Genomic DNA, 16,956 nt, shown 5'->3' with positions numbered 1-16,956 from the left:
TTGAACACGCATTGAACAGGTGCAGGTGATCGAGGACACTATCAGAGAGACAATAGCCCACTGACCTCCAGCGAAGCAGACAGTAAAGGGGTGCTATGCACATGAACATTTACACGCCGGCTGACACATGGCAGAAGGGAGAGGTGACGCCAACGGCGGGTGGAAGCCGCTCCTCCATTTCAAGCCGGGCGTAGGTGGCGCTGTTGGCCGTAATGCCCTTTATCCCCGCTGCTGTTTATGATGTACATGGTGAGGATGGAGAGGGCGCTAGAAGGAACTAATATTGGGTTTAATCTCTCATACAAACAGGCGGGTACAGTAATAGAGCAGCAACTCCCAGGTTTATTTTATGCGGACGACATTGTGCTGCTAGCTAACAAGCAAAGTGATTTGCAACGTCTAGCTAAAATCTGTGGACAGGAAGGCAACAATTTAGGTTTGAAATTTAGTGTTAGAAAATCAGGTGTTATGGTATTCAATGAAAGCAGTGAACAGACAGTGGAGATACAGGGCCAAGAAATACCTCGGGTAACAGAATATAAATACCTTGGTATATGAATAAACGAAGGCAATGGATATATGGAGACACAGGAAAAAACCATAACAGTAAAGGGGAAGAGAAATGCAGCCATAATGAAGCACAGAGCACTATGGGGATACAATAGGTACGAGGTCCTCCGAGGTATGTGGAAAGGTGTAATGGTTCCAGGACTTACTTTTGGAAATGCGGTTGTTTGCTATAAATCAGGGGTACAATCAGGACTCGACGGGAACCAAAGGTCAGTGGGTCGCCTCGCATTGGGCGCTCACGGGAAGACTACAAATGAAGCTGTGCAGGGTGATATGGGCTGGACTAGTTTTGAAGTGAGGGAAGCTCGCAGTAAAATTGAGTGTGAAGAACGGCTGAGGAATATGGAAGAAATTAAATGGGCTGGGAGAGTGTTCAGGTATCTGTACAGGAAAAACATTGATTCACAGTGGAGGAAAAGAACTAGGAAGCTTACCAGCAAGTATGCGGCCTGTAGGGTGGACAACACAGCAACAAAGAAGGTCAAGCGGAAAGTCAGAGAGGCTGAATTAATCTCATGGGTAGCGGCAATGGAAAAGAAACCTGCCATGAGGAACTACTTAAGAGGAAAAAAACGCAATCAGGAAAGAAACCATTTATGATAACTCAAAGAGAAGCTCATTACTTTTTGAAGCGAGATCAGGGTGCCTTAGAACACACACCTATAAAGCGAGATATGAGAAGGAAGAAGAAGCATGTGCTTGCTGCGGTAAAGCTAGGGAAACTACGGAGCATGTTTTATTAGAATGTGAAGACGTCTACCCAGCGGTCGATTTAGGCACCACTGGCCTCCTTGAAGCCCTTGGGTTCATAGGGAGCAGTGGTAAAGCAAATATGTCCGCAATAGACATTAGTAAGAGGCGACTGGAGGATTGGTGGAAGAAAAGTAGGGAAACGACAAAAGACGGAGACGTACAAAAGCACAGTTCGCAATAGGGGATCAGAAAATTTGGGCGTGGTAGTTTAGTGTTTTTTTTTTTTTTTCCATTGTTTAACCTAGGTAGGATATTAGGCAGTATAGTAGCAAGAGCCTGGTGGCGCAACCCACCGCCCCGTTCCAAAGGGGACGCTCATAATATCCATCCATCCATCCGATGCATGGTAGGCGCCGCTGGCTTTGAGCATGCGCAAGGACGCAGGCCTGCCGTGCACGCGACGCGTCGGCCTTTCAGTGATGTTGTTGCAACCAATGGTTTAGCTCATTAAACGCTAGTCGAACATGACTACGGCTGACAGAATGCAATTTTAAGCCGTGGTGGTGCAGTGGTTAGGGCGCCCGATTGTTGTGCCGAAGGATGAGGGATGGCATCCCGGCCGCGGCGGCCGCTTTTCGATGGAGGCGAAAAACAAGGCGCCCGTTTGCTGTGCGATGTTAGTACACGTCAAAGAACCCCAGTTGGTCGAAATTTCCAGAGTCCTTCATGCCTCCACTACGGCATCTTACATAGCCTGAGTCACTTTGGCACGTGAAACCCCACAAACAAAACCATTAAAATTGAGTGGTTGCCTCTGCAATACATCTGCTGCGTAACACATCGCCGTATCTAAAGCGTTATTCGCGAATCCTTTCAGTTTCAGGAATTGAAGGGTCCGAATGAGTCCCGTGGGGTCAAGATAGTGCATGACGACAGTAGGAGACGCAGACCAAAAGAATTAGGATGGAAATATGTTTCGGGTCCGTGCGATTGCATTTTTTAAATAACGTTGTTTATTGCCTCAGGGCATAAAGGAATATGTAAAAAGGAAGTTACAAGGGGTAATAAATTAGAGAAAAAAAGGTTGGCTGTTCTTTGGCCAGTGTCTTCCACTCCTTAACTTTCAGTAATATGAAGCGTCAGCTTACTCCTAAAAATGTGAATGGGGTTCAGAACAGGTAATACAAAGCATAGCAAAAGCTTATTGCACATCGTGGTAATAGCAAAGCACTGCACATCGTACATTCAGGGTAATTCAATATACAAGGTATCACATTCACACATGCTTCTGTGTAATTTGAAAGAAAAACATTAAATATTGAACACCCACTAAGAAATGGGGAGGCAAGGATATCACTTTCCACTAAAAATATTAATACGTTCGACCTTGAAGAAATATAAAACTTCGAGCACCCTCCTAAGTTTCAGCATTTTCATTTTTTCCTGCTTAGCGTTTCGCTTGCAATTCTGGACCTTGACATAGAAGTGGAGCCTAGTAAGAACATAAAACTTGATAATTTTGTTTGTGAGGGACATACTGTGATTACGGCAGCCAACAAGGGTCAGCTTTCTCAACTGCAGGAACGAAACCAAATCCATTATGCTGTCAGTGTTTATTTGCCTTACACTAAAGCAGTGGGTGAAAGTGTTCTCAAGAGGTCACGAGTGCATTGAGCTTGGCTGATGGGTAGAGCAAGCCTCCTCGGTCAACAGCAGCAGTGAGGCATGCTGCAGCTGGAGCTGCTTCGTCCTCCCCTTGTAGAAGCTGCTGGCTGCACTCTGCACATATTGTGCTTGCAACGCTCTTTCTTGCTACGTAGCCAGCCATGTAATGTATAAGTCTGGAATCGCTGGCTTGAACCTCCATGGCAGCATGCCGGATGCCGTGGCCGCATTCACTTAGCACTTCATGTGCTTCGGCAAGGCCTCGTAATCAGAAAATGGTTTTGGCACGTAAAAACCCATAATTAAAGGTTGCCTAGATCCAGAAGCTCATCCGGTCTCCTTTGAGTGGTCTTGTCGTTTCTGTTTTCAGCTCCCAGCAGGCTCCTTAGTAGTCCTGAAGGTACATTGCTTCCCATCGGTGACTTAGCCAAATTCTGGAAGCTGAAAGCATTCACAGGTATCAGAAATTGGGAGGGAGTTGGATGGTCATTGCACCCAGACATTTGCTGGACGACTCCAAGCAGTCTCTCCAAAGGGTCCTGACACAAAGGGGAAGTCATGTAGTGGAAGTTCAACTTCGTTGTCACATAGCGGAGCAGGTGCAAGGTGCTTGATAAGGTTACACGAAATCCCTCTGCTGTAATGCGACTAAGGAAGCCTTCAGGGCCAGGAGCTGCTTCCAATGCGTCCAAGTAAGCCAAAAAACTTTCAATGCACTTCTCGTGTGTACCTCCAGGCCTGAGTGCATCTAAGCTGCACCTTGATGTCATGGCCTCAATCAGCCTTCTAATTTTTTCCGCAAAGCTGACTGTTGCAGCCGTGCTCCCATGCTTTTCTTCAATCTGTTCATTATACAAGAAAAGACCTCTCAGTGTTTCATCACTGAAAAGCCTGAATGCGTAATTAACCCTAATTTTCTCGAAACCGTTCGGCCGCACGACTGATTTATTAATATGAGGCATGGCTCTGAGGGTCGTGTCGTGCTGTTCATCAAGGTTTCGGGCACAATCAATAGGATCAACACTGGCACGGGCTTCTGGTAGCTTTGAACCTGTTCGAACAAAATCATTCCTGACACACTTCACGAGATGCGGAAAGTCAGATATGAACAACAGGAAGCGTTCTGGGTCATTATGGTGCTGCCTTCTACAGACCGTGTTTTCTTTTCGGCCGTGTGTGCCAAACGAGTGCCACATACACCTGTTCCACGCAGCTCCATCAGTAGTGATGAGATCTACGTGCAAGCCGGCATTTTCGCACATGACCACAGCTTCGAGGATTATTCTGCCTAAAGTGTCCGACTTCACATTGCTTTGGGATGCAAACACGCCAATAATCTGGTGCCACATTTCAGTAAAAGGCAAAAACAAAACAAGGCCATGGTCGCATGTCATGGCGCGCTCACTTTCATGTGAACTTTCCAAGGTCCACAAAACCTTCGATTATGCCATTGGATGCTAAGCTCAAGCTTTCGAATAGCTTGATCTCGTCAATTAGGAGTCCGCCATGGCGCTGGAATGAGTCCATTGATTTAGTTTTTTCTGCCACGGCACCAAACACCTTCTCGCTAAGGCCGAACCCACTCCTGTAACTCTTTAGATATCGGCGTAAGGATGTTCGAGAAGGCAAGGTCATTATTTTGTTTCTGCGTATGTGCTCATAGTCTGCGGCTCTTCACGTACATTATCAAGCACTCCAGCGCCCACTCACTTTCGTACTTCATTCCTTTCGTACATTTTCTCTTCGATGCTGGAAAGCACGCCTTGACCTGCTGCTGCTGCTTCATGGGTAAGGTCTTGACTGCTTCCTCAAAGACCGCAGAATCAAGCTGCGTATTCTTTTACTTCAACTCTGCTCAATGCGTAATTTGGCTCGAAGGACACTTAGCCTGCGCCTTTTCGCTTCTGCTGTTCGCAGCTTCAACCTATACGAAAGCGACTGGACCCCGGTTTTTACTTTTCTTCTTCTGTAGGATGCCTGATTAAGCAGCAGTCTCCTGAGTTGCTTGCACTGTGCACAGGCTTTTTCTGGCGTCTGAGCAACTCCGCGGCAGAATGAGCTGAAAGTTCTGCTACCACAGGTCTTGTCATTGCGCTTGGCGTTTGCTTCAAATTCGCCAGTTTTACCAAATCCTCTGCATTGGATCAAGGAGTCCACGTTGCGAAGCAACTCTTCTGCCATTTCCATGTCACTAATATGAACAGTTTTGACTTTTGTGGCTCGCACAAAAACCGTCGCCTGAACTGTCTTCTCATTTGATGTTATCAGCACATACTTTTGAAAATATATGTTCTCACCTTCTAGAGCGCACACGCTAAACACCGTGACGTTGCCGGCTCCAGCAATAAGGTGTCTAGCCCAGTAAGCACTGGGAAGATCACACTTGCGAACATAAGGAATTTCTGGCACTTGGTTAAAATCGCTTTCTGCACCCGAGTCCGTTGGTTTGCACAAACAGACACGCTTGATTCCTGGCGCCGGATCTCCTTAGGCAAACCGCAGGTTGAAGTTCTTGATGTCCTTTTCTTCGGCACTTTCTTCGAGATATATGCGGGAACATTGGGGAATACGGTTGGAACCGCGTCGGGTTTCAGCACCTGCCGCTCTCGCGGAATCTGCACAGTTTCACCGTTTATCATGTGCGTGAAACAACGCTCAATAAACTGCTCGTCGAAATGACGCTCACATAGCGCCGACTTCGCGTCCAATGATTTGGCGGCACGGGGGTCGGCTCGTCGCCAAGCTTCGAAGCGTGCAGGGTCCTTCGGCACAGAAAAGAGACACACGCTGACTCTGCTGCCTCGACGACACATAGCCGGACGTGCAGCCAGGGGCGCAGCAGTGACGCTGCCTGGCGTTTTTTGCGTTGGAATTCATCTGTTCGGCGAAGTCCGACACTCACATTAACATGTCAGCAGCGAAACACATATTGCCATAAACAAGAGAACACTTTGGCAGCCGCGAAGAAACAGGAACGCTGTCGCGCCGGCCAGTCACCGCGGGAAGCTGCACATGCGCGCAACCGTGTGACTGCATCGCCAAGCTGACCGCAGCGCCACCGTGGCCTTTGCGGCAGCGCATGAACGCGAGGATTCTCGGCGGATATGCCGGCGTCACGTCCCCCTTCTAGCCACCATAACATGGCCGCGTCACCGGCCGTATGCATAGCACCCCTTTATTCTCAATTCTGCACCCTCGCCGCTAACACACATTTGGTCATTGCATCGCCCACCTGCCTTACGTCCTCTCTCCTCTAGAAGAACCCCACCTATATATAGACCATATTGTGAGAGCAGTGGCGCCGCCTATGAGCAGCGCCATACTGGCTTGGGGGAAAGCGGTGTTTGGCATGGCAGGTATACGCTCGGCGGTAGGTTTTGTCGTTTGTTTTCGTGGTCGTGCGGTCTGTTTAGTATGACGTGCGTCTTCTACGTGGTAAACGGTTCTGTGAGACGTGCTGAAGTGGTTTAATGCGTCATGGTCGGTATTTCTGCTGGCGTTGAGGTGGACGGAACACGCAGCGCGATGTGTGCGCGCATATTTGAGCCTGCAATCAGCCTATGAGGTCATTTGTGTATTTATGAATGTTCCAATCACTAATGCGACCTTATTGCAGTGTTATCCTCTATTTCTAAGCTGCGGTTTAGGAGCCATGAAACATACGCGACGATCGTAACAGCGTGGGTACCGTTCTGCTACGATAGGAGCTCTACTGTTATACTTTGACAAGCGCTCAAACTGTTCGCTGCAGGTTACATTGCGTGACTATTTGGTTGGATGGATGAGGTTTCCACCCATGAATAAAATAGTTTTGGCTAGTAATAGCAGCATACCTTAGTCTGAATTAAGCTTGTCCAGCAAAGCGACCGTTTACGAACTGCGAGAGCGTCCTAAGCAGTAGTAGGTGCTGGATTACAGATATATTTTTTCTATATAGCACATGGTCCAAGCATACGGCATCAGCGGTTATATATTTATAAACATTGTGCGGCGTTAGCCCGTTTTCTCTTGCTTTTTAGAGAAAGAGGATGATAACCGAATTTTTTTTTTCGGTTGTGTTCGTTCAGTTCTCTACGACGCACTCACACGTATTACAGAAATTTTGCGCTCAAAAATAGACATCGCATTCTTTTTATGCGAATCCTCTCATATATTATGGCTGTATACAGGCCAAGAAGGCAATGCCGAAGCACACAGCTTATATATGTATCGTGCTGGCTCACCAACCGCAGTGATCGCTGTGTTGAGCAGCGCCATGGGCCTCATGCAGCAAGGCTAGCGTAGACATATGGTAATTTCAAGCACACTAGACTTGAAATGCGTCAGAACGATGCCAGTGTATCACAAATATTTGACAGCGCCTGCCGCTCAAATGTTTCGTGGTTGCCTTAGGTTGGCCGTGCACGAGCATGCGCTCTTATGTTTTATGTTTTACTCCCTACGCCAATCGATCAGACAGTGAGCTGATTTACCATTTAATACTGGTAATACAGAGACGCCGGTTTCCTTTGTTGAATTAAAATCGATATAAGCAAAATAGTAAATAACACATACACGCACCGCGACTGATAGTGCGCGTACACCGCGGCTGACTATGCGCGTCACATTTTTGCGCCCGCAAGACATATTTCCGCCTACAGTAGTCACCGATGCACCGAAAGGCTTCCCTGACGACCTTATATGAACTAACATGGCGTAAATTTCACTAAGTAAGATCTAAAACATCTCGAAATCATTCCGCAGCACGCGACAGCAATACTTTCAAGCAGCGCCGCGCCGGATCGCCCAAGCCAGAGAGGAGGAAAGGCTCTCCAGGCGCCCTATCCTCCTCGCCCGATGAAACGGTCTATACTATGCCGAGGAAAGCATTTGATGCCTTGAAAGAGACCACTTGTAGAAACGTTGGCTTTTCCTTTTACCTTGTTCTCGTTTTGCTCATCATCTTGAATTTCCATCTCCCACGTTCCCCATGTGTTCCATGCATATTGCTTGGACAAGAAGAAAGGTGGTTAACCGAGAAGCCCGTTTTTATTAGTTGCCGGCTTCAAAACCTTGGCCTAGTCATTGATGCCTTCAGGTAGCATGTGTGGGTTTATTGACCGGTTGCCTTCACCCAAAAAGATCGCGTTCTCATGACGCCTGCGGCAGAAAGGATGTTGCACATCCGCCGCCATGGTTTTTGAGTGGTGGCGCTGGCTAGTACTCCCAGGGGGTTTCCACTAGGAAAGATAAATACCCAAGAAAGTGGATAGGGAAACGTCGCCGCGGTAGCTCAACTGGTAGAGCATCGCACGTGAAATGCGAAGGTTGTGGGATCATTCCCCACATGCGGCAAGTCGTTTTTTTCTTCCACTTTCATTTCAAGTCGTTTTTTTCTTCCACTTTCATTTCCATTAGTATATCGTTTCTAAATTTAATTTATTAGACAAAAGTAATTTCCCCTATGTTGTCCTTGGTGTCAGTGTTTGTTGGCTTCTTATGATATGCATATTTCTTGTTCCTTTTGGACAATGCGTGTTGGTGCCTCCACGAAGAAGATGAACTGCTCCTGGATTTCAAGCTGTTGGCTGAACTGGCCAGCACTGCAGTTGTTTTGTAAATGTACATTGTAAATAGCCTTCAGTGTTTAATCCCATTCGTGTAACAGTATAAATAAAGAAGTGTGGTGAGGAGCCCGAGCATTGCGCGCAAAAAAAAAAAAAGGGAGAATCCAAATGCTTGCTCCATACTGTTCGAACGGGATTTGAGTTCGTGTTTGGGCGTCATATTTCGATGATAAGTGGTAGGCAGAAATGGGAATATATTTCAAAATAATTGCCTTTATGTGTTCGCGAATATCCAGAGCTGTTATCAATTTAAAGACCTTGAGCCATGATGGAACCCAAAATGCTGTTCGAGTTATTTGTTAGTTTGACCTATGGTAACTAGATTCGTAGAGAGACTTTACCTGGTAAACAGTAAGCGGAACACAGCAGTCTTCTTTTGCGATTTATGCTTCTGCAGTCTATTGACTGCAGAAGCCAATGCAAAAAGGAAGGAAGAACTTCAGTTTGGCCTAGTTGGTGTTTACTGCATATCATATTGACCGCAAATAAAGACGGGGACAGCGGGAGAGAACACGTAGGAATAGAGTAAAAAGTGTGATAATGTACTTCCTTGAGCTGCTACAGATTTTAAGTGTTCTGCGAATTTCAAGTTAGCAGCTCCAGAAATGGCATTATTTATCTTGTTAACCTGCCCAAAATTTTAAGTATTCTGCTCCAAAATCATAACTCTCCTGCTCCAAAAATTCCTCCAATAGCTGTTCCTGCTGTGCCACCCCTGTCTTATTTTGTTGCAGCGCAAGCTGAACAAGGACAACAGAAAGGCGCATCTGACCCGCACAGGGCTAACTTTCAGCAACAGATTTATTTCCCGTTCTGGTCACTATATATACATCCTCGAACCGTCATACAGCATGTGTAAAATTTTGGTAAAAAATGAACAAAAATATATAAAATGGGAACCACACGTAAGCAATTTCTTGACTCACATATTCAGACATTCCGCGCATACAAAGCTTGTGAAGAGGGGAATCGCGAAGATGTGTTTCAGCGAAGCACTGAAAAAAATCATGCCAACACCTAATGCACGATAGCTTCGGACGGCAATCCTCGCGTTTAAGCTGCGCTGGCTGCCCGAGCCACGTGTCAGTCGCAGAAGGAGGCACAGGAAAGCAGTTCGGAGCAGGTGCATGGTTTAAGCATTGCCATGAAGAAAGGTTGCTGTCATCCGCTACATACACGGGCTCTCCCATAGATCAAAGAAAATTGCTGGAAAGAGCGGCATCAACATTGTATTTTCGGTGCCTAATAAATTGGTCAGCCTGTGTAAAAACACAAGGCCAGAAAGAATCGCACGTACCGCATGCGAAAAAGAACGTAAAAACGAATTCATTGATCGCATCGCGGGTGTGGTATACCGCCATCCACCAGGTGTGGACGGTCCTACATTGGTGAAACAGGCAGATGTATAAATGACAGGCTATGAGAACACAATAGCAAAGTAAACAACTTGGCCGCTGATGGCTTCCTTGACATCCATTGCCAGAGATGCAAATGCAAACCTAGATTTAAAGAAACAGTCATCATGAGTAGAAGCAGGTGTGAGATGACCTGGTTGATAATAGAAGCTAGACACATTCGGCGACGCATGCGTCAGTAAACTTTCCATTTCATTATCCTCAAAAGAGCTCAATTATCTTTGTTCGCGCTGATTTCCGATGTGCCGTACCAACAAGCCCCTATAGCTATCCTTGGCCACCCCTGTGGCACAGTAAGAACACCTGTGCCATACAAATACAGCTGTGCTAAACAGGTTGACTCATTTTTTTGCAAGGTATATAAATTGTGGGGTTTTACGTGCCAAAACCACTTTCTGATTATGAGGCACGCCGTAGTGGAGGACTCCGGAAATTTCGACCACCTGGGGTTCTTTAACGTGCACCTAAATCTAAGCACACGGGTGTTTTCGCATTTCGCCCCCATCGAAATGCGGCCGCCATGGCCGGGATTCGATCCCGCGACCTCGTGCTCAGCAGCCCAACACCATAGCCACTGAGCAACCACGGCAGGTTTTTTTTGCAAGGTAAAAAGATGAGTTGACCTGTTTCGAAAGCACACTAAGCTGTTGTATTGCTAGAGGATAATTGTTTCTATGGGCAGCATAATTTTTGTGGAAAGAAATAATAAGAACTCACTTGGGATAGCGGCAGTTGGAATGTTAGTTGCCATCACTGTTAAAAGAAACTGCCGTTATCAACATTCACTCACCTCTTTATTGAAATAAATGTCATGCATGGCATTCCTTTATCCCCACATTCGGAAATGCATCTTAACCTGAAGTGCATGCTTGACTTGATCTAAATGTCGTGAACGCACCGAAGGAAACAGAACGAGTGTCTTGTGCACATTCATGCCAGGCGTCACATGATCAAGTCAAGTATGAGCTTCAAGTTAAAATGCATTTCTGAATACGGGTGTTAGTATGCAAACACTGAATTGTTTCACTTTTTATTGGCAGAAGTGGTAACAGCAGAGAAAGGAGTGAAAAGGGAAAGGCAGAGAGGTTAACCAGGCTGAGCCCGGTAGGCTGCCCTGCACAGGGGAAGGGGGAAAGCTGATTGAAAGAAAAGGAAGAGAGAAGTTCACAGTTTGCACTGTTACACACAAGCGTTCATCGCTGAGTCAAAGGCGGTCTTAAAGGCTGGTGCATTTCGAGCAACGCAGCAGTGCCTTTGTGACTTTGCACATGCCAGGTGCACGAGGCCACAGGCCCAAGATCTTCTCCTCTGTGTATCTAAGTGCCCCAAAGCTGTCTAAGGGGCACTCCTCTCATCTTCGTATGTGGGGCAGTTGCACAGGAGATGTGTGGTCGTTTCTTCGGCACTACATGTTCACCATTCCAATTGGGAATGGGTAAGCACTTGCGAAAAAAACTCCTACTCGCAGGACTCACTGTAATGTTGCTACCCGTGGGTAAAACCAAGTGAAAGTTGTAATCTCATATGCGGGTCCATGGTATATAGGTGCCGGTTAGTGAACTCCGGTGTGTTCCATTTACTTTTGAGTAACAATATGGGCAAAGAGAGCTGATGTCCTGCACTACATCTAAAGTATGGCAGTTTGGGCGAGGTGGTATGTTATGACCTTTTTAGGCTTGTAGCGCAGCTCAGAACGAGCAAAAAAGAAGGTGGAAGGGGTAACGAAAAGGAACATAGAACAGGGTGAGCGCAGGCTGGTTATCCCGTGTCCTTAAAAGTTTCAGTAGCAGACCGGATTCTAAGAGAGTTTAGGAAAGACAAACGGCACGAAGATAATCCTACAACTACTCGGGGTAGGACAAGCATTATCCCGTATATCCACACCGCCTCACATATTGAGAAAATCGCCAATCGAGCAAATAATTGTGTGGCGTTTTCTGCCCCTAACAAGCTTATGAGGATTTGCAAGCTCACTAATCCGAATAAGGAGGCTCCTCCTAGCTGTGATAAGAATCATAAAAAGAAGTTCATTAATTGCACACATTGTGTTGGTTATTGTTTTCCGCTGAAGTGCGAAAGACGTTATGTCGCTCAAATTGGCCGATATCTGAATGATAGGCTGCGCGAACATTGTTACAATGCTAAGAATTGTATTACAGCTGGGGGATTTCTTGCGCAAACTGCAAAACGTGTAGTTTTGGACCTGTTTTAGAAGAATGTGTGATTCTAGGTCGTAGTCATAATCAGCTTTGAAGAGAAATCATTGAAGCAAAAGCTATCATAGGTCTTGGCCATGCATGTGTAAGCTCACCTTCATTACCGTTATCAAGCAATGAATTGGCGTATCTCAGACTGGCCCTTGAAGGAGTTGGAGGAAATCTCACCGCTGGCGCCAGTTGTAATAGTTGAGGAGGACTTCGGGATGAAAAAACTTGGGAGGTTTATTGACATTATTTACAGTGAGCGTCAATTAACACTCTTAGAGTCATTATGGGCCGGCAGCAACTCGGACGCTGCGGCCCGTGGCTAGAAGTTCGAGAGAGATGAATCAGGGAATGCTCTAGGAATCCTCTAGAATCCTCTGTACTTGCTGCTCCCGGTCTCTCTTTTAAGCCCTTCGATGTCTGGAAGACGCGTCATGTTTGGCCAATGGGAGAGCCCGCTCAGATGACGCCATTTTCAGCCAATGGAAGGCGCCCGTGCGATGGTGTCACACCCGGCGGCTCCCTGCGGTCTTGCCTTGCTGACTTGCAATGCGTCGTCACAACGAGAGAACGGGGACGACGCTTGGGCCCCAATTGTCCGAGGGCCCTCTTCAAAGGCGGCCGGGGCGACGCTGCCAGGCCTTCCCGGTACATCACAGCCGTCTTGCTTCGGGACTCACGTTACCTGGAACAGTGCCGGGCTATCCCTTCGCTTTCTGGAAGAGTCAAGCATTGAATAGCCCAACCGGCGGCGTACGAAGTGTGGGCCCTCAACTTGTTTGCCCGCGCGCCTCTGGAATGTGGCATCCGTGCTTCTGCGCTTCTAAATTAGCTGTGGTGCGATTCGATGTCGTCTGGGGAACCGAAGGGGGCTCAGAGAAAGGTCCCGTATCTAACACCCTACAGGCTGTCGGAATATGTTTTTTCGCATGGTTACTTTTGCTTTTGTTGCTTGGTTTTGTTTTCTTCCTGTCACATGGTTCGCTGAGTGTATAAGTAGGCTTCTGAGTCAAGAAATGTAACAAGCATCTGACGCCTCCTCGGGCACAATCTTCGTTGGCCCGCCAGACTCGGAGGCCTGCCATGCTCAGTAGGCAACATTGGTCACCGCACCGCGATAAACACAGCTGCTCGACTAGGGTGGCTAGCTCCCTAGCCACCCTAGCTCGACGGTCAGTCGTTCATCACCACCACGCTGCGGAGCGTCTAACGGAGGGTGCCTCGAGCCCTCCCTTGTTCACGAACCCGGGCGGATCGTTACACGAAGTAAACCATCATTCATTTAGAAGTTAGCGTTCACCCTGTTCTCCATTCATTTTCGTTACTCCTTCCACGTTCCTTTTTGTGCTCGTTCTGAGCTGCGCTACAAGCCTAAAAAAAGTCATGCACTACATCTGTTCTTGAAAGTGGTATCTAGGTGCTTTCACATTCATCGTGTGCCTCACGGGCAGCTTAATCAGCACTTTCATGGCCATTAATGCTGCAGTGCCTAGGTAGCCATTGAAATACAATGTTGTGGCCTCTGTCCACCGCTTGATGGTAGCATAATCGTGTCTCTGATAGCGATTGTTGATGTGGGCTGCGGTGCTGAGTTGATAAGAGGGCTTGCAGGGCTGTCACTGAGTCGCAGAATATAGTCTAGTCATTTGGTGACCGCAAGTTTTCTTTATATGTATACAACGTTTATTTTTATATTTTAACCCCTTGATAGACATTGTGGCATGCCAGTGGTCACGACTCAGAGTCGATGCGTTAGCTCCTCCTTAGTAGTGGCATAAGGGGGTGGAGTCTGGTGCCTGACTTTCGCCAATTGCCATCGTGAACGAGACAAAGGCCTGATGAAATCAAGAAAAGGGCAGTAATTTAATGCGATTTGTCAGCAACAAAACAAACTAACGTTATTAAGCAGTGGATGTAAATATATTAGACAGAAAAAATATGAAAGGGACAATTCCAAAGACCAGGTGTAACAATGTTGAACAATTACTATGTGCAAACTAAACGTGAACAATGAACATCGGTTCAAACCACATTCCTAAACAGCAATCGGGAAAGCAAATATTTAGAGTCCACAGAATCAAAAGTGACATGCAGCAAAGCGGGCGCGCCGCCAGACCGTCCCAACCGATGCGGCCCCGAAGTGACCCTTGAAGTCGGCGCTTCGACGTCAGCGGCTGGATTCCACGACGGCTGGCGGTGTTCCGTGTCAGGCCGTGATGTCGGCATCTTATTTGCGCGGGAGTTGCTCGGCGTTCGTTTATCGTCCCCGGAGCAGACTGCCGAAGTGTCGGATCGGCGCGTTTTTATAAACCTCTCGAGGCGCCGGCGTTCACCTCTTCCCGTCTAGACAGGGATAACACATGCACGCGCTGGTTCTCGCCGTAGTTCAGACTACGCTGGCGGTCACCTTCACCGGCAGTCAATTTAATCACACAAAACAATAGCTGCGGACGAAGATGGCTTCACGTAGGCCGGGTGTGCTTCCACCGTAGTTCAGACTCTGCTAGCGGTCACCTTCACTGGCAAGCAATTTCATAGCATGCAAAACAACAGCCATGGACCCACCCTGCTTCACGTAGCCCGGGTGTGTAGCTACCATGGTTTCGACCCTACCAGCGCTCACCATCTCCTGCGAACAATTTAATCATGCACAAAACAGCAGTCACGAACGCACATAGCTCAATGAGCTCTGGATATACCTAAGATCATGTTTCCTACCATTTGCGAAACGGTGCGGCACATAGGCTTTCGGCCCATTCTTAAAGAAGCGATGCTTAATAGGCATGTATACATAGGATGCGGGGGTTGAGAATTGAAGAAATAATGTGACTTTTGTGACACCAGTCCCGCTTCTTTAGGGAAACTCGAGGCAGCAGTAGGGATAAAATATAATGGCTACACTCGTAAGTCTTTGTGGGACATTTCAGGCACTTATATTTTTCTGTGAATATTGTATTCATCAATGAGGCAGTCGACTTTTCAGTCTGCTTACTAGAGTAGTGATACAGAAAAAGACGAAGTGCATTTTCTGCCACATGTGTTGATTGAAAATGCTCGAGGACAGGTGTAATGTGCATTCCTGATGATAATGCAGGCTGGAGCCCCGCACTTGTGGGTGACCTCCCAGATCGGGGTGTGGTGTGGGCTGTGCCTACTCGTCGGGTCAGCCTGGAACGCCGCTTGATGCGTCGCATCTCGCACCCCTTCTTCCGCATCAAGCCCAAGGACTACATCAAGAGCTGCCACATCTGCGGCCACTTCCATCTGGCCCACAGCATTTGCGGTAAGACTTCACTTTGCATCAAGGCATAATTTCTTAACCGCACTTGTCAACTTCTGCGTGTAATCTAATTCAGGCCTACGTAAACGTAATCATCACTACAGAATGAAATATTTTCATGATGCTCCCCAATGCTCTCTACATTACTGCTGCGATTGGGCTGTCTAGACTGCAAGCTTTCTGTTGCATTAAACAAAATAGGTGCTATGAATATCCGTTATCAGACCCTTGCATAGCTTTAAGATTAGGGAAATCTTAATGGAAATTGCCAATTTTTGTGTGAACAGCTTGAGCCAGAAGAACAAGAAACCATACAGCGTTGGCTGTGACATGTAGCGTTGACTGCGAGGAGGCTCATAAGCCCCCGTATGAGTTTTTCTTTTTTTTTTTCTCTGTTTTCACTCGTTAAATTTTAAATTGGCTTAAGGTGGGGTACTACAGCAGTCATCTTGCGACTGGTTCGGTTTCCACCATTAGGCAACGCCGTTCATTTAGGAAAAAAAAAAGGCTCTTTGCTGATTCAACACAGCTGTATTGACAGGAGATCTGCTTTGGTCGGGAAAAGTGTCTACCCCACCCAACCACTTAAATTTCGTGAGTGACGAGCACTGCCTTGACATGTGCCGTAGTCGTTTTGTAGTTGTGTAAAGTGTAAATTGGACTACAACTGAACATTGGCATGACAAGTTCCTTCTCATGGTGAAGTATTCTTCTGGTCGCCTGCATTGATTAGGGTTTATTTTGTGCTAAATGTAGCATGAGGGAACAGCATACGAAAGAAAAGCACATTCGTCCATCCACCCAGAGTGCACCATCAAAAATCCGCAGAGCAGTCCACTGTCACGTCCTATCCTGACATTTAGGGTTGCATTCCTGACCATCACGATGCTGCCGCGAGCAAACGATGAGCAAACAATGTTATTTGTGGTGCTGAGAACAAAAAGGAGAGGGTTCTGCTGGTTGGACTGTAACTGTCTTGCAGACAGCTGAACATAAGCCAGCAGGGGTAAACAGCTGTGGACAGCTTAGGGAGAGACAGAGTGAGAAAGAACAAAGAAAAGAGTAAAGGGGCTAATTACAGTGTTTGTAATATTTATAAATGCTGTGGAAAGTTCTGCATTCGCAGCGATGCCCTCCCCTAGTTTTCGGCAGATACATAGGGTGCAGCCGGGTGTTAAGAACAGACTGCTCTAGAAAGTTGCACAGGCTTTGATGAGCTGCATGGCCACAGTAGACTGTTCAGCACTATCCACGCATGTGGTAGTAGCAGTAGCCCAACATACCCTCGCGTTGCATGGCCAGACCTGTCTCCTTCCCCGAGACGTACAGTCTCGTCTGTACAGGCCGTGGAGACAAGCTTACACGTGTGTATTGCCGAGTGCCCACGAGCTAGGCTATCTTAGTACATGAGTAAAATGGGAAAGTATTGGATCAAAAGATTAAAACACGTTGGTGGGCTAGTTGGTTTGAATCCGTGATAGTGTGTAAGCGGGACTGAACGAGGAAGTAGAAAGAAACGGATA

At 47.1% G+C, this 16,956-nt stretch overlaps 1 protein-coding gene, 1 non-coding gene and 2 pseudogenes across 2 annotated transcripts in view; 2 read left to right on the top strand and 2 right to left on the bottom strand.

Annotated features, from left to right (window-relative positions):
* mRpL32 (mitochondrial ribosomal protein L32) overlaps positions 1–16,956 on the top strand; it is a 144,347-nt gene that overhangs the window by 88,833 nt on the left and 38,558 nt on the right. Inside the window, exon 2 of the mRNA XM_050177300.3 lies at positions 15,248–15,436. Within this exon, the coding sequence (XP_050033257.2) occupies positions 15,248–15,436 (189 nt within the window). The remainder of the gene's footprint in view (positions 1–15,247; positions 15,437–16,956) is intronic.
* Positions 2,617–3,193, bottom strand: LOC140218377 (uncharacterized; annotated as a pseudogene).
* Positions 3,099–5,965, bottom strand: LOC126529895 (uncharacterized; annotated as a pseudogene).
* On the top strand, positions 8,190–8,262 carry TRNAS-UGA (transfer RNA serine (anticodon UGA)). The gene has a single exon. It is a non-coding gene; the product is annotated as a tRNA-Ser (tRNA).

This window comes from Dermacentor andersoni, chromosome 5 (assembly GCF_023375885.2).
Source record: "Dermacentor andersoni chromosome 5, qqDerAnde1_hic_scaffold, whole genome shotgun sequence".
Taxonomy (NCBI): domain Eukaryota; kingdom Metazoa; phylum Arthropoda; class Arachnida; order Ixodida; family Ixodidae; genus Dermacentor; species Dermacentor andersoni.
The sequence above is the reverse complement of the archived record's forward strand: the minus strand, read 5'-3'. Positions and strand labels throughout refer to the sequence as shown.